Raw genomic sequence first — 22,937 nt, 5'->3', positions numbered from 1 at the left:
ATAATTTAGTATGATAAAAATATTGTTCGCGCCACTCATGCGTTCTAGTTTAGAGGCCGCGTTTCGGCCTGAACTCTGTAGGTGGGAGTTATATCCTTCATCATCTCATGGCAGACACCATTGAGCTCTAGAAGAATCTGATTAGGTAAGACCAATGGCGGTATAGGAAAAGAAGCAAAATGATGAGATAAGGATATGCGTAGATCTCAGGGAGTTGAATGATGCTTGTGTAGGCAATGCCTTAGAAATTGACATGTATGCTAAAATCAATGACTTATATTTTGAATAGAATTGAAATAGTATGAGAAAATGGGGTTTTGCAGCAACCTATATGAGGAGAAACTTATCTAATTGTTTTTTTCCATTCATTACTTTTCAGTTTTTGATGTAAATGACTTGAGGACAAGTCAATAAATAAGATTGGGGAGGGAAAATGTTACAATGTAATGTTTAAACTCAAGTTTTTGTGATCTATATTTTGATTATTTGAAAATATTTTCGGAAGAAATCACATTGGTAGAATTAGGCTCGAACCAACCAGTGTGGTTCATCATCAAGACTATGGTTCATCATCTTGTCCTGATGATGAACCACACTGGTTGGTTCAAAACACGTCGGCCTAGTTCTACCAATATGATTTCTTTCAAAAATGTATTCAAATAATGTAATTTATATTAAACATTTAATAATTATAATTACTAGTAAAAGATTTTGAATTAATTAAATTACATAAAATTAAAATGTAAAATAAAATGGTGTAAAAAGATAAAATAAATAATTATAATTAATAATTAGTTAATTTAGATTTATTTTAACTATAGATTTACCAATGGTTAAGAGGGATCAAATCTCTTGATATACAAATTTCTTTTAGAGTGATAAGAGATTTGATTCTTCTCCGGGCTTGGTAGATATGGGGTTAAGATGGATTAGGCTCGTTTAAAAAAATGACAGTTAATAATTAGTGATGTTGATGATTAATATTTATTAATTAATAATATATGGAGTTAAGATACATTAAGCTCATTTAGAAAAATCACAGTTAATAATTAGTGATGTTGATGATTAATATTTATAATTAATAAGAAGATCAAATTTAAAAATCTATATTTACACAACTCTAGAGAAAATGTTACCCATTTTCAACCTTCTTAATATCATAGAAGTGACAAACCTTTTCATACCATAGTATTTTGAAAAGTTTCTCTATTAAAACAAGTTAACAAGTAAGCATATTTTCAAATTGAAAAAAAAATTATGTTGTCATAACTGTATAAATTACACTTGGAACATGAATAAACATTAAATACCTTATGATACATCTCACATTGCTGAATTAAAAACAAGTGTGCATTTAGTGGATGTTATGCATTTAAAAAAATTGCAAATGGATATATGAAGTAGAAAAGTTAATTTCCTACTAAGGGATATGGACTTTCCTAAACTTTTGGTGGGTAGTACCCACACATTTACGCTTTTACTCCTATATGTTAATTTAAAGAATTGAAGAAAACATAAATAACGGTAGGTAGTAGGTATATTTATTTCGGGTAGTCTAACGAGGCGGAGGAGTTGTCGGAAAGTTATGGAAATTCCAGTTATATTTGGAGAAAGTCCGGCAAGGTTTTTTGTAAATCCAAGTTATAGTTGTTAAACTTCAAAATTTTAGGTGTCTTAAATGTTTTTGAAAGTTATGGAAATTCCAGTTATATTTGGAGAAAATCCGGCAAGGTTTTTTGTAAATCCAAGTTATAGTTGTTAAAATTCAAAATTTTAGGTGTCCTAAATGTTTTTGATGGTGCTGAATCCATTTCCACCATAAAAAAAAAAACGATTCAAACACTACCTCTACAAGATTTTTTGAAATTTTTTTACCCGGATTCTGGCCACTTTTGGCTATCTGGGCAATTCCTTCGCCTCGTTAGACGACTCCTATTTATTTATATGAAGTAGAAAAGTTAATTTCCCACTAAGAGATATGGAATTGCCTAAACTTTTGCTCGATAGTACCCACACATTAACACTTTTACTCCTATATGTTAAAGCATTGAAGAAAACATAAATAATGGTAGGTAGTCTCACCTGGTAGGTATATTTATTTCCATCATATTTCTATTTGAAATACTTGCTTAAATTATGGTGTGTCGTAAATGATGCTAAGTAATTTATGTGAGTATGAGCTATTTTCAATGATTTTAATTATGAAGCTTAACAATGAAAAATTATTGCACAAATATTTAAAAATGGTGGCATAAATATTGCACTACACCCTCAAATTATGGCAAAAAAATTGAGGCAATTATCCACATGGAACAAAGTCTATACAATTATGGTCCAATCAAATGTTTGAAATATTTTTTTTTAATAATATTGAAAAATAAAAATTTGTTTTTCAAAATTAAACATTATAATAAAATCTAATTAAATTATCTTTATTTTAGATTATTATTATTGATTATAAAAATATTAACATATAATTAAATATATACATTGAAATAAACATCTAACAAGATTCTTAACCATAGAGATTCACCCCATTTTATTTTTGAGATTATTTACTTATAAATAGGTATTGTTACAATACAATGGGCTCCTAATACCATAAATGCCCAAAAACCCATAACCCAAGTTTATATGGACTTTTTAAAATTAATTAATTAAATTAAAAAGGAAGAAATTGCATAACTACATTTGAGATATGTATCAACCCATGATAAACATCAAAACAATTACTTGATCTTGCATTTCATGTTACTAAAATAAAAAATAAAAAATATTATAAGAATTATTGTTGAATTCATAATAGATACTTTCCCTATGACTTTATGCACAACCAAAATTCCCAAACAACTCGCAAAGTCTGCCTGCTCCCCTACCAATCCAACCCATCACTAATGCTGATGGAGATTGAAAGTGTGTGGATGCTCAATCACAAAATCTGCCACATTGCCAATACCCTTGATGTCATCGGGAATCCCACCTGGATTCCAACATCCATCATCCTACGTCACTAGTATATGGTAGGAGGCACCACCTGGATCCCAATGCTAACTTAGGTATCTAGTATCCCTTATCTCTGGGAGCTCATGCTGAGCTTCACTCTCAACGACCGTCTCCACAATTCCAACCCACTCCAATGGGTACCAACTGAGAATCTCTCGCCATCTAACCCTAAGAAAGGGATCAAATATGTGAGCTTCACTCCCCACGACCATCTCGATAAGTCCAACCCACTCCAATGGGTACCAACTGAGAATCTCTCTCTATCTAACCCCAAGAAAGGGATCAAATATGTGAGCTTCACTCCCCATGACCATCTCCATAAGTCCAACCCACTCCAATGGGTACCAACTGAGAATCTCTCGCCATCTAACCCCAAGAAAGGGATCAAATATGCGAACTCCCGTACACATAACTAGCCCTCCATCCTACGAGTTTTGTAATCCAATGTACACCCCTCTAACTGCATCGTTAGGGACATTAAATGTCCCCTAATGCGATTCAACTTGGCTGTTGACTTGGCACAAATTAATAAAACCTATCATCCTCTCACCAAACCAACAAAAACCCCGAATCTGCTAACCCAATGACCCCTAATAAGTGTGAGTTTCTCAATTTGTGTTAGGTCCCTCCCTATAATACTAGTGATTACCCCATTACTATTGTAGTTATATCCCTTATTAATATTGTTGTGCCCTTATTATCCCCATATTGTTCTTACTGTGCCCCATAGAATCCCTCTATTGTTATTTTTGTGCCTTTATATTATTATTGTTAGGTCGGTTGGGTTATATTGTGACTCCTTAGACTCATGTATATAGAAAGGAGGTTTTGTCATTTGAATCATCAAAGAATCATTCATTTGTGTAATGTAAAGGAGGTTGCCCCCTCGAAGAGGCTGAATTCTAAGGCGTTGATCTATCTTTTCTATCTTTTTGTGAGCTGGTTTCATAACATTTGGTATCAGAGCTTTGGATTCTAGGGTTTCGCTGCTCCAAATAGGTCATCGTGGCATTTTCGCTATAACCTTTTTTTCTGCGACGTTTCAGAAGCGAAAAAAAACCCATTTGAGACGAAATCGCACTGAACCTTGGGTCTAAATTTTAGAGCTTTTTGCACTATATTTGTGGAGATATGATCTGAGGAAGTTGGTCTTTTTGCAGACTCCTGAATTACATTCCAAACAGGTGACCTGGGGAAAATCGTCATAACTTTCTCTCTGAGCATCAGATTGAAGTTTCATAAGAAGGTACAGAAAGAGGCAAACTGTAGTTTCCTGTATATATTTTTCAGAGCCAAAGGTCGAAACAGGGACACGTGGCATGTCGTACAAGTTCTCTCTACTGAACTAGTCTATATTCAGGTCATTGTGGGAGATTTGGCATAACTCTTCCTTGGAGAATCCAATTTCGATCAGACTAGTGGCATTGGAAAGAGGACATAGAGGGCTATTGTAGGTCGCAATTTCAGAACTAGATGATCCGAAATTACAGAGATACATCAGTGGCAATATTGAGCTCCTACAAAGTGAAAAAAAGGTGTGTAGATTTTTTTAAATTTTTGCTTAAGCTTGGTTTGAAAAATTATTTTGAAGGAATTCAAAGGGCATAGTAGAGCATTATTATCGGTAACTGATGCCCCGAGGAAAGAAAATGCAAACACCTAGTAAGCAACCTGAAAACTCTAGCATGACTCATGAAGAAGAGGAAGAAATGCTACATGATATATCAAAATTACAAGACCAAGTGCAACAAATGTCACTCTCACAAAAGCTAACAGAAGCTAAGATAAATGGTGTGGAATCTAAGATAAAGGGCGTGGAAGCTAAGATGGATGATTTGAAGATAGATTTGAAGACAGATTTGAAGAGAGACATGGCAGATTTGAAGACAGATTTGACAAATTTTCTACAAGAAATACTTACAAATGGTGAAAGGGTAGTAAAGGAAACTCATGATGCGAACAAAAGAAATGTTAATCATGATTTCATAGACTCTAATGTTGGATTGAAGACCCACCATATTCCAAAAATCGATATGAGGAAGTTTGATGGCAAGGATCCCGCAACATGGATATTACAGATGGAGCAATTTCTTGATCTCAATAATGTGCAAAACATACAAAAGGTATGTATTGCAAATTTATATTTGGAACCAAATCAATTTGTATGGTATCAATGGCTTTGCTCTCGTAAACAAATTATCACTTGGGCAATTTTTATGGAAGAATTGATAGCACATTATGAGGATACAAAAAGCAACACTTTTTTTAGCCAATTGATAAGTCTCAAACAAAAGGGTTCAATAATGGAGCACATTGAAGAGTTCCAAAAATTGAACATAAGGGTAAAAAATATTCCAGAGGAGCATAGGATTGATGTGTTGATAAGGACTTTAAAGGATAATATCCAACATGATGTTCGCCTTTGGGAACCTGATTCATTAGAGAAGGCATTCAGGTTAGCAAGAAAGATGGAAAGCAAAATTATGGCAACCAGGAAGCATACCACTCACAACTATAAAGATGGAAGTGTTGTTGCCCCTAGTCTTCCATAACCTATAAGGTTGACACCACAACAATTGGAAGAAAAAAGAGAAAAAGGGCTTTGTTATAGTTGGTGGGCTCCAGTATTGCAGCAATGATGCTGCAACTCTTGGGACTCCTTTACTCTTATCAACCTGGTAGTTCGTAACAAACTTGGAAGTGTCGGTGCTGTATGCACAAGTACTAGCTCTTGTTGCGGCTGTCACTTGGTTAGCTGGCGCAAGTCCGCTAGGAGCTTAAGCTAACTTCTATGAGCTCTTAGAAGAATCTTTTTAACTGATGGACGAAAGCTAACTCAAAGAAGGCTAATCTACTTGCAGAAAGAAACTAGAAAGCTGAAAGGAAACACAAACCCTAGCAAACCCTAATTTTACCAGCTAGCCCTACTGATGCAAGAAAGAGGATGCAAGCTACTGAAAGAGATGCCATTGACTTCTAGGAAGGTAAAATGCATGTGTCTAAGCTACTTCTACAGTAACATTTGAAAAGAAAACATCTTTTTGTATTTTTGAATAAGTTGTCAGAATGATCATGCATGTGCTTTGATTGTTTTGACTGTGCAGGGGTGGATTGGCGAGAGGGAATGCTTGCAGATGGTTGGGAAGGTTCAAAGAGGGCCTAAGGGGTTGCTAGCACCCTTCCAGGGAATTTAAAAAAATTTGGCTATCAAGAAACCGCGTTCGTGAGCTTCTATAGGAAGTCTGCAGGGGTTCTACAGGATGTTTTGTATTTTCTACAGGATGTTCATAAATGGGATTTTGGAGGGTGGATGGAGAGGGAAATATAAATAAGTGAGTATGGAGGTAGGTTAAGGGTGTGAGGAGGTCCAGGACTTGGTGGATGGAGCTAAGGAGAGATGAATATGGCTGGATTTGTTCAAGGAGGAGTGAAGCAATGCTGCACAAAAATTAGGGTTATGTGAGCAAATGTGGCAAACGTGAGGCAAGAATCCGTGTTAGGGGATGGAGCAGATGGGATTGATGGAGTATGGGCAGATAGATAAGTGGTACGGGTGCTTTGCAAGTTGTTTCACCAACTGAACCAACGAAGACTTGGAAAAGCAGAGACATAGTTACGTTAACCTAATCTGATCTAGCTAATAGTAAAGAGAATGAACAGAAGTTTATTTGCAATGAAACCATGTATACTAACTATGCAATGAAGCAGTCAAGAATCGAAACATGTAACCAACTCCTGCAAATAAAAATCGAACACTAATGATTGCATGGTGAAGCAAAGACAGTGTTTTTGTTGGCAGTAAGGTCACCTTTGTCCCAGCTCATGATCCCACTGAGGGAGAGGTGAGATCAGAGGTCCTTGATGGAATTTTTCTGGATATCTTCCCTGTTAATAACTTATCAACTCAATCTGAACATAAAGAGCCTTTCTAATCATTAACAATGACCTAGGTAATCAGCAAGATTTTAATCTACTTAACAGAAATTATTTTGCAAAGACATAAAAAGCAAATAACAATACATAAAGGAAGCCTTGGCACTTGGGTTGGGCCCAACCCCAAGAGCTACAGGCTCCTATGAAGAACTCAAAGCTGATGCCAAACATAGCTGCTTTTCATTATCCAAAAATAATCATGTCACAAGAAAGTTATACAGCAATAGCTACAAAAACGAGCTGAGACAATGAGAGCACTATAGTGCAAAACCCAACAGTTCCAAAAGTAAACTATGAAGGCTGAGGCCTTCCTTTTTATGTGCTACAAGGGTCCTAGCGGCCCTCCTTAACTCAAGGGACTCGGCTGTTCAAACTGCCAGTAAACAGTCACTCTTCACAAAGCTGCTCGACTGCCTTTAGGATTCGTTTTGGTGGCCTGCTGAGCTCCGAGTTGAGGGTGGAGATTTCGAGGAAGGGCCATTTAATGCAAGAGACAACCTCCCTACGAATCCTCCCCCTTTCTCCCTCATGCTTGGCTGTCACCTGGCTCATAATTGCTTGGCTTTGCTCCAAAATTTGCCCAAAAAACCTAAAATAACCACGTATTAGCCTCCTTGGTAAAGTGACCACCCTTATTCGTTCAAATAACATAAACATACTCAAAAAACATGCATAATCTATGAAAAATGGTGGATTGATCAAGGACAATTAGGAAAAATGAGCCCAATAAGTTACCCAATTCGGGGCTCATCAATAGTTGTGATAGAAAATACACTAAAGGTCATAAGTGTGCTGAGAAGAAATTATTCTACATAGATTGTGAAGAGGAAGAAGAAAAGGAGCAAGAAAGGTCAAAAGAAGAGGATATACTCCAGGAATAAAGCCTAGATAAAGAAGAAAAGAATCCGACCATATCTTGTAATGCATTGGCGGGAATTACCACTCCTCAAACCATCAAGATAGAAGGATAAATCAAGAAGAAAAAGGTAATAGTGTTGATTGATTCAGGAAGTACCCACAATTTTATTCATTGTAAGGTAGCAAAAGAATTGAATTGCTTCCTATATCTAGCACCAGAGTGTCAAGTGATGGTTGCAAATGGAGGAACAATAAATTGCTCTGGAAAGTACCATAATATCAAGCTATCCATGGGAGAATATGTATTAACTAGCCCAAAGCTTTCCATTCCAATGGAAGGTGCTGATGTTGTATTAAGAGTCCAATGGCTACAATCCTTGGGTACAATAGATTTTAATATTCAAGAACTTTTCATGAAATTTTCTGCGGAAGGAAAGGAAGTTAAATTAAGGGGTATTGCAGGGAAACAGGGAAAGATAATCAGGTTTAACGATATGACAAAGCTTCTAGAAAAAGAACAAAGAGGTGTAATTGCACAATTATGTTTGCTAGATGTTTCCACATCGAAATCATCTATTTCTCCAGATCTCCAAAAAGTCTTGGACAATCATTCCGAGGTATTTGAGACTCCCAAAGGTCTCCCACCTATTCGTGATCATGATCATGCTATTCATTTGATTCCAGGAAGTGTTCCTCCAAACATCAGGCTGTACAGATATCCTTATGCCCAAAAGAGTGAAATTAAACGTATGGTTGCAGAAATGCTAGAGGCTGGTATAAACCAACCTAGTCAAAGTTCTTTCTTTTCTCCAATAGTATTGGTGCACAAGAAGGATGGATCATGGCGCATGTGTTTGGATTATAGGGAGCTCAAAAATCTCACTATTAAAGATAAGTTTCCCATTCCTGTCATTGATGAATTACTGGATGAATTGCATGGATCAATTTACTTCACCAAGTTGGATCTTCGTTCAGGATATCATCAAATCAGAATGAAGACTAAAGACATTCTGAAAACAACATTTAGAACTCATGAGGGTCATTATGAATTTTTGGTCATGCCTTTTGGCCTTACCAATGCACCTTATACATTTCAAGGTTTGATGAATTCCATTTTCAAACCCTTCCTTAGAAAATTTGTGTTAGTATTTTTTGATGATATACTAATCTATAGCAAGTCTTGGAAGGGTCATGTTGAACATGTTGACAGGGTGCTACAACTATTGGAGGAGAAACAATTATATGCAAAAAGATCCAATTGTTTCTTTGGAGTACAAGAGATGGAATATCTAGGTCATATTGTATCTCATGAAGGAGTTAAGGTAGACCCTAGCAAAATTAAAGCCATTAAGGAATGGAAAATCCCCACATCCATAAAGCATTTGCGAGGATTTCTCGGGTTGACAGGGTATTATCACAAGTTTGTTAAGAATTATGGGAGAATAGCAACACCTCTAACAACATTATTGAAGAAAAATGCATCTTCATGGACTCCAGAAGCAACAAAGGCCTTTGAACATCTTAAAGAGGTAATGTGCCAAGCACCGGTCTTAGCTGCACCGAACTTCACAAAAACCTTTATTGTGGAATTTGATGCTTCAGGAAATGGAATTGGTGCTGTTTTAATGCAAGCTAAAAGACCCATTGCTTTTGAAAGTCATCCAATCAAGGGAAAGTTTTACACAAAGCTATTTATGAGAAGGAAATGTTGGCAATACTACATGCACTTAAGAAATGGCGACCCTACCTAATGGGAAGACACTTCAAAGTAAAAACGGATCATGATAGCCTTAAATAATTTTAGAACAAATATTATCCTCTGAAGAGCAACAAAAGTGGGTCACAAAAATGTTAGGTTATGACTTTGAAATCATCTACAAAAAAGGGAAGCAAAATGTGGTGGCAGATGCACTCTCAAGAAAGGATGAGGATGTGGAAGCATTGTTGTGTGCCATTTCTATTATCCAACCAGATTGGATAAACGAAGCAAGGGAGGAATGGAAGAATGATGAAGAAGTGTGGGCACTTATTCAAAAGTTACAAGAATATTCCAGTACATCTGATACATTTAGCTGGCAAAATTATTCGTTATGGTACAAAGATCACTTATACCTCTGTAAGAATTCCCAACTCAAACAAAATATTCTTATGGAATTGCACACTTCTCCCCTAGGAGGGCACTCAGGATTTTTAAAAACTTACCATAAGGTTAAGAATGACTTTTTTGGGATGGCCTTAAATCGGATATTCAAAAGTTTGTGGCAGAATGTTTGGTTTGCCAATAAAATAAAGTTGAAACAATTAAGACCCCGGGGCTATTACAACCTTTATCCATTCCAAGCCAACGTTGGGAGGAGGTTTCAATGGATTTTATCACAGGTTTACCCAAGTCTGAGGGAAAGAGTGTCATCATGGTGGTAGTTGAAAGACTTACCAAGTATGCACACTTTTGTGCATTATCACATCCATTTAAAGCCGGTACAGTTTCTACTTCATTTATGGAAACAATTCAAAAGCTACATGGAAACCCAAAGATTATTATAAGTGATAGAGATCCCATTTTCACTGGGAATATTTTGACATAATTATTTTCTTGTCTCGGTACTCAGTTAGCTCATAGCTCATCTTATCATCCTCAATCTGATGGGCAAACTGAGATAGTAAACAAATGTTTCGAAGGATATCTTCGTTGCTTTGTATCTGATAAACAGACACAATGGGTCAAATGGTTGCCTCTAGCTGAATGGTGGTATAACACTTCCTTCCATACAACAACAAAAATGACCCCATTAATGGCACTTTATGGATATCAGCCACCATCCATCACATCATATTTAAGAGAAAATTTTAAGGTTCAAGCAGTGGAACGTCACATCGAGCATCAACAACAAGTCCTCCAACTCTTAAAGGACAACCTCGTGTTGGCGCATAAGAGAATGAAACAATAGGCAGATCAACATCACAGTGACAAAAGTTTTGATGTAGGTGATTGGGTATTCCTACAGCTACAACCATATAAACAAATGTCCCTCAAGCAAGCTAAGAAGGATAATAAATTATAACCAAAGTATTTTGGTTCGTACAAGGTGTTACAAAAGATTGGTACTATGGCATACAAATTGGAGCTTCTTGCAGCTTCTCTAGTGCACCCAGTTTTCCATGTTTCATGTTTAAAGAAGGTTATAGGCGACAAGCTCCCAGTTCAAACAATATTGCCAAAACTTGACGAGGAAGGAAAAATTATATTAGAATCGGAAGCAGTCACAGAAATGATGCAGGAGCATCCAGCTCCGAGGAGACGAATGGCAGCTGACTGTCTCATGGAAGGAGAACAGGAACAGGACAAAGATTACATGCTTAGATGGACAGGTCATTAGACTTGTTGTTGTTTTTTTTTAATTATTGTTTGTTTCATTTTTCCAGAAGGTCGTTAGAGACCATAACATTATAAATGTAAGTTGTTTTAGCTTAGGAGATAAATAGCAGTTAGTTAACTTTTTATTAAAAGAAACTGGATGGCAGTTATAAAAAATTCTGGTTGAACAGTTCAACCGAAAAAGGGAAGCAGTTATGCTCTCCGTGTATTTAAAAACAGAGAAAAAAACCAAAAGGGGGGACCCCTCCAGCACAAGAGCAACAGACAGCAAAACAAAACCTCTGTAATACAAATAATGAGATATATTATTTTTGCCAACGAAATAACCTACTGTTGATAATTTCACATGTATGTATAAAATTCTTTCTGTATGTTCTAAGAACGCAATTGGAACGAATAGCCATTAACTGTAACAGGAATCGAGATAACAAAAGGAGTTCTACAGACACCCATTTGAAAATCGAGACAACAACAGGAGTTCTACAGACACCCATTTGAATCGAGACAACAAAAGGAGTGCTATAGACATACATTTCCAGCAAGCAAACGTACAGAACCTTTCAGATGTTGCAATGACAACCAGGTACCAAGAAATACGAACTATTGTTTCATTTCCTTTATAAATTAACATAAGCACTGTATGCAGAAAGGAAGGATAACTTAACACGATTCACCACATAACTATGGGTTGTTACAAAACAAAACAAATTACAAACTTTCTGAGCATTGTCAAATACCAAACGCCTTCAGAAATGCGGCCATACAAATTGTTACATTAGAACAGGGACACACGAGTCACGAAACACCGGAAGAGGCACGACCGACACATTACAACCACAACAGAACTAGCACCAAAGCTACCAAACCCTCCATAGCCTACAGTTACACTAAGGTCGGAGCAAACCCTACCAGTTTGCGAGATTAGCCGGGTTCGAGTGGTAACCGAAGGTTGAATGTGGACAAACCCTCGACAGCTAGCCACCAAGGCAACCTGCACACAAAACAGAGTAAGGTTAGAATAGAGTTTGGAGCAAACAAAAGGTAAGTTGATACAAAAAGAAATGGAAATGTGGAACAGAGGAAGCACACGGCACTTACAGACAAGTTGACAAGGAGACCGGCGGAACCAAACCTGATAACCCAAGTTGAGACAAGGAACAGAAACAGTGAGAAGTTGCAACAGGAGCAGGGATAGAGTAAAACAGAGAACCATAGGTTACCTTTGGAGGCAAGGACGAACACAGCCAACTGGGAGCGCTAAAATTGTAGTCAACATGTACAGTGCAAACAACTAATTAACAGAACAAGAAGAAACCAGGTGACAGAGAACGCCCATAAAATCAATAACTTACCATTACACACAGGTGAGGACCAACGAGGTAACGCGCGCCCAGAAAACTTTTAATCAAAGCAGAGAAAGCCCGAAGGCACAACAAACCATCAGGAACCGCAACGGAGTAACACTCAGGACATGAGTATAGTGAATCGCCCATAGAAACCACCGTGGAGCAGAGCCAGGGCCGAGCCCGGAGAACCGTCAACAAAACCCACAGAGAAGAGCTTGAGTTGAGCACGGGAGGAAGTAAAATGACTCGAAAAACAAAGACTAGGGTTTAACAAAAGGCGGGAGGCGGATAGACCGGGTGAACCGGCAGGTGGCCACCCTCAACCGGGAAGGAGGGACAACAATTAATACATACAGATTGCAATCAAGTCGAGCCTACGAAGAGTTGACATCAACACCTTAAGAAGTGAAAGTTCACCTACCAAAGTTCATTACCGAAGGGTCGAGAGGCCTGTAGAGTGCTAGCGTGGGTCAAGTTATCCACGTCACGTTTTCCATACGTTGGTTAACGTTGGGCTGGGCCATCAAAAGTGGTATCAGAGCAGGTTTGTTGAGTAGGAACAAATGGAGGTTGGCAGAAGAGGAAGAGGAAGAGGAAGAGCGGTCCGGAGGATAGCAGAAGAGGAACTCCGTGAGGAGATTCACGCCTTGCGTGAGAGATTGGCAGTGGTGGAAGCTGGGGGAAGGAGAGACCCGGCAGATGATAGTGACGAAGATGTAGCAGAACCAGAAGATGAGTTTGAAGGGGTAGCACCGGAATTTCGGTTATTAAAGTCAGTTTTGCTGTCTAGTCATAAGCCAAAGCACGAGCTACCCACTTATGACGGAAGTCTGTCTGCAGATGTGTTACTGGATTGGTTAAGTGAAGTAAACAAATATTTTGAATTTGAGGAAACTAGTGAGGAAAAACAGGTGAAGTTCGCCACCACCAAGCTGAAAGGACATGCGTCCTTGTGGTGGGACAACGTTCAGGCGGAAAGGAAGAGGTTACGCAAACAACCTATAAAGAAGTGGGCCAGAATGGAGGCAAAACTGAAGGAAAAGTTTTTGCCGAAAGATTATCAGATTATGTTGTATAGACAGGTGCAGAACTTAAAACAGAGAGGGATGACTGTTAAGGAATTTACAGAGGAATTTTATAAATTGAATTTGCGAGCAGGGTATGTGGAAGATACCCCAGAAAAAACAGCCAGATTTGTGAATGGTTTGAGGGGGGAAATACTGGATGAAATCGGTATCCTCTCACCCAGAACTTTGGATGAAGCATACCAGTTTGCACTGAAGGCAGAGGAGAAAATTACCCGGAAGCAAAATGCCAGGAGAGGAGGTGGAACTGGCAGAGGCAAGGGTAAGGCTTTTGGTAGAGGTATAGGTACAGGTTCAAGTGAAGAAGGTAGCAGTTCTAAGTCTGCTGGTACAACAGAAAAGGACAATAGCACTAGAGGAGGACGACCAACTTAGCTAGGATGAGGAAATGGTCGGGGCAGGGGAACTGTCCAGTGTTATCGTTGCCACAAGTTGGGACACAAGTCGTATGACTGTCCTGAAGTTGAACCGGTGGGTGGAAGAGGAGCTTATGTTGCTCAGCCAGAGGATGCTGAGACAACACCTCAAGAAGTAGAGAACGTACCAGAGACGGGTGAAGCTTTGGTGTTGAATAAGGTGCTGTTAAAACCAACAAAAGAAGTTGCAGAGCCTGATCAGCGAAAGGCTTTGTTCCGAACTGTTTGCAAGTCACAGGGCAAGTGCTGCAAACTGATCATTGACAGTGGAAGTACTGACAATTTAGTGGCCGTAGAGATGGTGGAGAAACTGGGATTGAAAAAGTTGAAGCACCCCACCCCCTACAAAGTGTCATGGCTGCAGAAAGGACATCAACTGTTAGTTGATGAACAGTGTGAGGTGGAGTTTCAGATAGGCATGTATAAGGATAAAATTATCTGCGATGTTATGCCAATGGATGTTTGTCATATACTGCTAGGACGACCCTGGCAGTTTGACAGGAGCGCAGTTCATGACGGAAAAACCAATTGTTATAAGTTTGTCAAAGATGGGATCAAGCACACGCTTGTACCCATCAAAGAGGAAAGTACAGCAGAAGCCAGTGGAGTGAAAGCATCGCTGATGGGCGGAAAGGAATTTATAAAACAGATTGAGGACGGTGAAGTAAATTTTACTGTCATACGAAGGCCAAAAGCAGTGATATTGCATACACAGATTTCAGATTTGCCCGAGGAAATCCAAAAGCTACTGCAGGAATTTGGGGACATCGTGGTGGATGACCTTCCAGATGAACTACCACCCAGGAGAGGTATTAGTCACTGTATTGACTTTATACCAGGGGCGAGTCTGCCAAATAAAGAAGCTTATCGTATGAGTCCTAAGGACCATGAAGAAATTAGGAAACAGGTCCAGGAGTTGTTGGACAAAGGGTTGATTCGAGAAAGCATGAGCCCCTGTGCAGTACCAACCGTTCTGGCTCCAAAGAAGGGAGGAGAATGGTGAATGTGCACAGATTCCAGAGCCATAAACAAAATTACTGTTAGGTACAGGTTTCCCTTACCAAAAATGGACGATATGATGGACTGTCTGAGCGGGGCGTCTTATTTCTCGAAGATTGACTTGAAGAGTGGATATCACCAGATTCGAATTCGGGAAGGAGATGAGTGGAAGACAACTTTCAAGACGAATGAAGGCTTATATGAGTGGCTGGTAATGCCATTTGGGTTGAGCAATGCTCCAAGCACGTTCATGCGCCTGATGAATGAGGTGCTGAAGGAATTCATTGGGAAGTTAGTAATAGTTTATCTGGATGATATTCTAATTTTTAGTAGGACTAGGGAAGAACATTTCAAGCATGTTCGGAGTGTGTTGGGGAAGCTGCAGCAAAACAAGCTGCTGATCAATCTGAAAAATGTACTTTTTTTCAGCGGGAGTTAGTATACCTGGGTTTCGTAATTGCAGAAAATGAATTGAAGACAGACCCAGAAAAGGTGGCAGCTATAGTTAGCTGGCCCTCTCCAAAAAGTTTATTTGAAGTCTGAAGTTTCCACGGACTAGCCAGTTTTTACAGGAAATTCATCAGGAATTTCAGCGAGATCTGCGCACCTCTGCTGGATACGATCAAGAAGACAAATCAGCCTTTTCACTGGACTGAAGCAGCGGAAGGTGGTTTTCAGAATTTGAAAAAGAAGATTACCGAAAGACCGATATTGAGGCTACCTGCCTTCAACAAACTCTTTCAAGTTCGTTGTGATGCCAGTGGAACAGCCATTGGGGCAGTACTTAGTCAGGAGGACAGACCAGTCGCGTATTTCAGTGAAAAGCTGAACGAGAGTAGGCAGAAATACTCAACCTATGACAAAGAGTTTTATGCAATTATACAAGCGTTGAAGCATTGGAGGCATTATCTGTTAGGTAATGAGTTTGTTTTATTTACGGATAACTCTGCGTTACAGTACATTATGCAGTAACATAAATTGAACCATAAGCATGCAGCATGGGTTGAGTACCTACAAAATTTCACATTTGTACTAAAACATATTAGTGGACAAGCAAATAAGGTGGCAGATGCACTAAGTAGGAGGACCCTACTCTTACAGGAGAGTACGATGCAGGTTTTGGGCTTTGAGCACCTGAGGGAACTATATCAAACAGATGCAGAATTTAAGGAGGTCTATGAGGCTTGCCAAAACCCTCTGTTGAGAAACAATAGCCTGTGGTTGGACTACAATTTACAAGAAGGATTGCTGTTTAAAGGGGGACAGTTATGTATTCCCAACTGCTCTATGCGAGAGAACATTATTCAGGAAAAACACAGTGGGGGTCTGGCTGGACACTTTGGTATAGACAAGACGATTGCTCAGGTACGACATTTCTATTTTTGGCCAAAATTGTAGCGGGATGTGCAGAGGTACGTGAGTAGATGTAAGGTTTGTCAACTGACAAAGGGTCACAGTCAGAACACTGGTCTTTATTTACCATTACCTATTCCAAGCCGACCATGGGACTCCGTCAGCATGGATTTTGTTCTGGGTTTGCCTAAGACACAACGGGGCTTCGATTCGGTAATGGTTGTGGTAGATCGATTTTCAAAGATGGCACACTTTGTACCTTGCAAGAAAACCAGTGATGCCACTTATATAGCACACCTGTTTTTTACTGAGATTGTTCGGTTGCATGGACTTCCAAGGTCCATTATCTCTGACAGGGATGTAAAGTTCACCAGTCATTTTTGGCGAACTCTGTGGAAAAAGTTGAATACCCAGTTACAGTTCAGCTCCGCTTATCATCCGCAGACTGATGGTCAGACGGAAGTAGTAAACAGGAGTCTGGGAAACTTACTTCGGAGTTTAACAGGTGAAAATTCCCGGACGTGGGACCGTGTACTTGCTCAGGCGGAATTCGCATATAACGATTCACCTAATCGCAGCACTGGTTATAGTCCTTTTCAGATTTTGTACGGCATGCATCCACGTGGACTGCATGAATTACGGGATTTGGGGAAGCTCGAAAAACGAAGTGCTGATGGAGAAGATTTCGCTCAAGCAATGAGTAATTTACGTGAGCAGGTCAAGCTGAAATTACAAGACAACAGTCAAAGGTATAAACATCGAGCTGATTCAAGGCGTCGGGAAGTTCAGTTCAACGTTGGGGATGAAGTCATTGCGTATTTACGTAAGGAGCGGTTTCCAAAACGAGAGTACAGCAAATTAAAATTTAAGAAGATCGGTCCCTGTAAAATCATTCGAAAATTTTCTGCGAACGCTTATGAGTTACAGTTGCCACCAGGGATTGGTATTTCTCCCATTTTTAATGTGGCAAATCTGTTCCCTTATGTCGCTGATTCAGAAGACAATACATCAGCAAAACCACCGCGGGACACCAGTTATGAAGGAAATTCATGGATGAGACAGTTGCCAATGGCACAACCCCTTGAGATCGAAAGGATTCTGGACACACAGGTAGCTAGGCACACACGCAGGAAGGAATATCTGCGGTATTTGGTTAAGTGGAAGAACCGTCCGATAGAGGACAGTTCGTGGCTGAATGCAACGCAGATACAGAAAGCAGGCTATTCTGTCAACGACCTCATGGAACGGAGCCATGACTTTTTGCCACCCAGGGAGCCTGATACAGGAGCATCCAGCTCCGAGGAGACGAATGGCAGCTGACTGTCTCATGGAAGGAGAACAGGAACATGACAAAGATTACATGCTTAGATGGACAGGTCATTAGACTTGTTGTTGTTTTTTTTTAATTATTGTTTGTTTCATTTTTCCAGAAGGTCATTAGAGACCATAGCATTATAATTGTAAGTTGTTTTAGCTTAGGAGATAAATAGCAGTTAGTTAACTTTTTATTAAAAGAAACTGGATGGCAGTTATAAAAAATTCTGGTTGAACAGTTCAACCGAAAAAGGGAAGCAGTTATGCTCTCCGTGTATTTAAAAACAGAGAAAAAAAACAAAAGGGGGGACCCCTCCAGCACAAGAGCAACAGACAGCAAAACAAAACCTCTGTAATACAAATAATGAGATATATTATTTTTGCCAACGAAATAACCTACTGTTGATAATTTCATATGTATGTATAAAATTCTTTCTGTATGTTCTAAGAACGCAATTGGAACGAATAGCCATTAACTGTAATAGGAATCGAGATAACAAAAGGAGTTCTACAGACACCCATTTGAAAATCGAGACAACAACAGGAGTTCTACAAACACCCATTTGAATCGAGACAACAAAAGGAGTGCTACAGACATACATTTCCAGCAAGCAAATATACAGAACCTTTCAGCTGTTGCAATGACAACCAGGTACCAAGAAATACAAACTATTGTTTCATTTCCTTTATAAATTAACGTAAGCACTATATGTAGAAAGGAAGGATAACTTAACACGATTCACCACATAACTGTGGGTTGTTACAAAACAAAACAAATTACAAGCTTTCTGAGCATTGTCAAATACCAAACGCCTTCAGAAATGCGGCCATACAAATTGTTACATTAGAACAGGGACGCACGAGTCACGAAACGCCGGAAGAGGCACGACCAACACATTACAACCACAGCAGAACTAGCACCAAAGCTACCAAACCCTCCATAGCCTACAGTTACACTAAGGTCGGAGCAAACCCTACCAGTTTGCGAGATTAGCCGGGTTCGAGTGGTAACCGAAGGTTGAATGTGGAAAAACCCTCGACAGCCAGCCACCAAGGCAACCTGCACACAAAACAGAGTAAGGTTAGAACGAAGTTTGGAGCAAACAAAAGGTAAGTTGATACAAAAAGAAATGGAAATGTGGAACAGAGGAAGCACACGGCACTTACAGACAAGTTGACAAGGAGACCGGCGGAACCAAACTTGATAACCCAAGCTGAGACAAGGAACAGAAACCGTGAGAAGTTGCAACAGGAGCAGGGATAGAGTAAAACAGAGAACCATAGGTTACCTTTGGAGGTAAGGACGAACACAGCCAACCAGGAGCGCTAAAGTTGTAGTCAACCTGTACAGTGCAAACAACCAATTAACAGAACAAGAAGAAACCAGGTGACAGAGAATGCCCATAAAAACAATAACTTACCATTACACACAGGTGAGGACCAGTGAGGTAACGCGCGCCCAGAAAACTTATAATCAAAGAAGAGAAAGCCCGAAGGCACAACAAACCATCAGGAACTGTAACGGAGTAACACTCAGGACATGAGTATAGTGAATCGCCCATAGAAACCACCGTGGAGCAGAGCCAGGGCCGAGCCCAGAGAATCGTCAACAAAACCCACAGAGCAGAGCTTGAGTTGAGCACAGGAGGAAGTAAAATGACCCGAAAAACAAAGACTAGGGTTTAACAAAAGGCGGGAGGCGGATAGACCGGGTGAACCGGCAGGTGGCCACCCTCAACCGGGAAGGAGGGACAACAATTAATACATACAGATTGCAATCAAGTCGAGCCTACAGAGAGTTGACATCAACACCTTAAGAAGTGACAGTTCACCTACCAAAGTTCATTACCGAAGGGTCGAGAGGCCTGTAGAGTGCTAGCGTGGGTCAAGTTATCCACGTCACGTTTTCCATACGTTGGTTAACGTTGGGCTGGGCCATCAAGAAACAAGAACTCGACAATTACGAAAGCGATCAATTTCAGAGTATCTCATCAAGTGGAAGAACTTATACACTGAAAATTCCACATGGGAGGATGAGAATTTTATACAGAAGCATCCAGAACTACTCAAGCGTTGAGGACAACACTTTTTTGAAGGAGAGGGGCATGTTAGGTCCCTATAATAATAGTGATTACCCCATTACTATTGTAGTTATATCCCTTGTTAATATTGTTGCGCCCCTATTGTCCCCATATTGTTATTACTATGCCCCATAGAATCCCTCTATTGTTATTTTTGTGCCTTTATATTATTATTGTTAGGTCGGCTGGGTTATATTGTGACCCTTAGACTCCTATATAAAGGAAGGAGGTTTTGTCATTTGAATCATCAAAGAATCATTCATTTGTGTAATGTAAAGGAGGTTTCCCCCTCGAAGAGGCTAAATTCTAAGGCGTTGATCTATCTTTTCTATCTTTTTGTGAGCTGGTTTCATAACAATTTGGCTAGAAAGGTCCCACAATTCTAATACTGTTGAATTAGGTCCAAATCCACTGTTGAAAATTTCCTCACACTCTTCTACAGATTTGTTTTTGAAATCCAAAATCAACTCACTCAATGTTAAATTTAAAAAAACAAAATAAAAAAAAATAAAAATAAAATGTGATGTAAACATTTAAATGTTAGCTCAATTAATAATAAAAAGTTAAATTAACAAAAACAATAAAATTTAATTTATTATATTTTGATTTTATTATTAACTTGTGAATAAGCTTTGTTACAATACCATGGGTCCATATCATGGCTTATGAATGCCACAATCCCAAAAACCATAACTTATTTCACAATCAAAATATTTTATAACAATATGACAAGATTATTAACACTTCATATTCACCCCCATTTTACCGTGGATATTATAATTTGTAGAAAGGCTTTGTTACAATACTATGGCCCCAATACCATGGTTTATTAACACCACATGCCAAAAAATATAGCTTATTTCACAATCAAAATATTTTATAACAATATGAAATTATTCTTAACCATGGATATTCATCCCCACTTCACTATGGATATTATTAACTTGTAAATAGGCTTTGTTACAATACCATGGGTCAATACCATGGATCATCAATACCACATGCCCAAAAAACGTAACTCATTTCACAATTAGAATATTTTATAACAATATGAAAATATTTTTAACCATAGATATTTAGGGCCACCTTGCCATTCATATTATGAACTTGTGAATCAGCTTTGTTACAATACCATGGCCAATATCATGGCTTATCAATATCACATGCCAAAAAATCATAACTTTTTTCACAATTATAACTTTGTGTGTGTGTGTGTAATTGATCTAATATAAATAATATTGTTAAGAACAAGCATATATCCATCCAACGGATGAGAGCAAGAAAAGTGACTAATCCATCTTACCTAAGGATCCAAAGGATGAGAGCAAGAAAAGTGACTAATTCATCTTACCTAAGGATCCAAGGGATGAGAGCAAGAAACTTGACTAACAATGATAGACTAAAGATAGCCCATGTTTTTTTAATAAGTTTCTCATTATTTTATTTTCTTTGACATGATTGATCCAAAATATAGGTTGAATGTTTTACAACCAATTGAGTTTTTTAATTTTGGATAATTTCTTGAACAAAATACATTGTGGTTTAATTTAAGAGAGAGAGGGGGAGGGAGATAGTCACAAAGCTAGAGGGCGGGGGTATAGAGAGAGAGAGAAAGGAAGAGAGAGAGGACTCTAGACATGAGGAGAGTGAGATGGAATTGGAGGCTGATAGAGAGGGAGGAAAGAAAGAAATACATATTGGGAGAAAGGTAGATGGAGAGAGTGAGGGAGGGAGATACTTAACTAATGAAATTCTTAAACTGAACTAGTTTTCAACATTCCTAAACTAAATTAGTATTCAGAGAGACTAATGAGATTCATAAACTAAACAACTATTCAACATTCCTACAATAAATCATTATTCAATGTTTTATAGTATAACTGTGACTTAGTTTGAAAAAATATGTAATTTTTATTTTTTCCTCATAAAAAAACAATTTTTAAGTGTCATATTTATACAACTGAAAGAACTGAACTGTCTTCCTTCTGTATCTAATCATTTCCGTGCAAAAATCACGGATACATTAAATTTAAGTATAATATTTGTAAAACAAACATTGACCGACTAAATAATATGATAGTCACTTTCACACACACCCTTCAACTTTTATCACCAAAAACAACTTCTTTGCTGCAATCATTTTATAACATTATAATCCAATACTTGATAAACCAAGGCTTCATTAAACCTATTTTATAGGCATGGGTGAACACTAGCAAAGAAAAAGGATGCAGTAAAAACCGATATATCTCTTAATCAAGAAAACAGTAAGCATCTTTGGACTCAAGCATATCACGATTCATTCATTCAGTGATCATTCAGATTTCCAGAGTTGGCCTCTCGTGGAGCGATTCAAATCATAGAAAATTGACAGCAATGGAAAATCCAATTACAAGAAATAAAAGACAAAATGATAATTGAAAATGTTGGGCTGTTGAAAGGCTTCACATGACCTTCATATCCAACCTGGGCGTGAAACCCGTGAGATGGGAATATATTGCATCACCTGGTGGCATGGAACACCTGGGCAACCAAGTCCATGAGTTTTCTGTAATGTTGTAAACAGCCACGCTCAGAGCAGTGTCTTTGTCCTCACATCCATAGGCTTTAACGTAGACACAATCGTCTAGTCCCGCCCAATCAAGAGACTTCTTACTTATATAATGTAGCCGTTTAAATGGCTTGATTATGGTTGCAGGCATCCTTGTCATTTCCTTCCACAAGGGGGAGTTAGGGTTTGAGCCCATGGCACCCCTCTGAAGTTCCCAGATAATGACCATTGATAAAAACAAGGATTCGGTTTTCCAGCACGCTACTAAAACCCTAGAGCCACAGGTAAAGAGTTTGCTCATGCCATTGATGGGATCATCAAATATGGGATGATCCAATCTAGGCAACTCTGCATACATGGTCGTCTCACAGATTTTATCATCTTCAATGCTGAAACTAAAAACACCCCACAATTGCGGCTCCACATTATCAGGCACTATACAGTAGAACAAACCATCACTGAAAATAATATCCCATGTTTCCATTAGTCTTAGAAACCATTTTCTGGACATATGTCCCACCATTTTCCATGTCTTCTTGGAAGAATCGTAGATTTCTACTACAAATTGTCGATCACGAAACGCACCCAATGCCACAATTTTGTAGGTGCCTGCATGGTCGCC

At 38.7% G+C, this 22,937-nt stretch overlaps 1 protein-coding gene across 1 annotated transcript; it reads left to right on the top strand.

Moving 5' to 3' along the window:
- The first annotated feature begins 13,079 nt into the window (after positions 1-13,079).
- On the top strand, positions 13,080-15,988 carry LOC149253627 (uncharacterized). The gene is made up of 5 exons (XM_089454550.1): positions 13,080-13,929; positions 14,065-14,318; positions 14,497-14,547; positions 14,667-15,016; positions 15,601-15,988. The coding sequence occupies exons 1-5, from the start codon at positions 13,080-13,082 to the stop codon at positions 15,986-15,988; spliced, it is 1,893 nt and encodes a 630-aa protein (XP_089310676.1).
- Positions 15,989-22,937: the final 6,949 nt, after the last annotated feature.

Source organism: Pinus tabuliformis, chromosome 7 (assembly GCF_031772625.1).
Source record: "Pinus tabuliformis cultivar Carrire ecotype Pingquan chromosome 7, CPIR1, whole genome shotgun sequence".
In the NCBI taxonomy this organism is placed as follows: Eukaryota; Viridiplantae; Streptophyta; class Pinopsida; order Pinales; family Pinaceae; genus Pinus; species Pinus tabuliformis.
The sequence above is the reverse complement of the archived record's forward strand: the minus strand, read 5'-3'. Positions and strand labels throughout refer to the sequence as shown.

Coding starts and splice junctions, on each gene's coding strand:
- LOC149253627 (XM_089454550.1), top strand. CDS start 13,080: ATGGAGGTTGGCAGAAGAGGAAGAGGAAGAGGAAGAGCGGTCCGGAGG. Junction 14,319..14,496: donor ATTTAGTGGCCGTAGAGATG/GTGGAGAAACTG, acceptor ATATACTGCTAG/GACGACCCTGGCAGTTTGAC. Junction 14,548..14,666: donor TCATGACGGAAAAACCAATT/GTTATAAGTTTG, acceptor TTTATAAAACAG/ATTGAGGACGGTGAAGTAAA.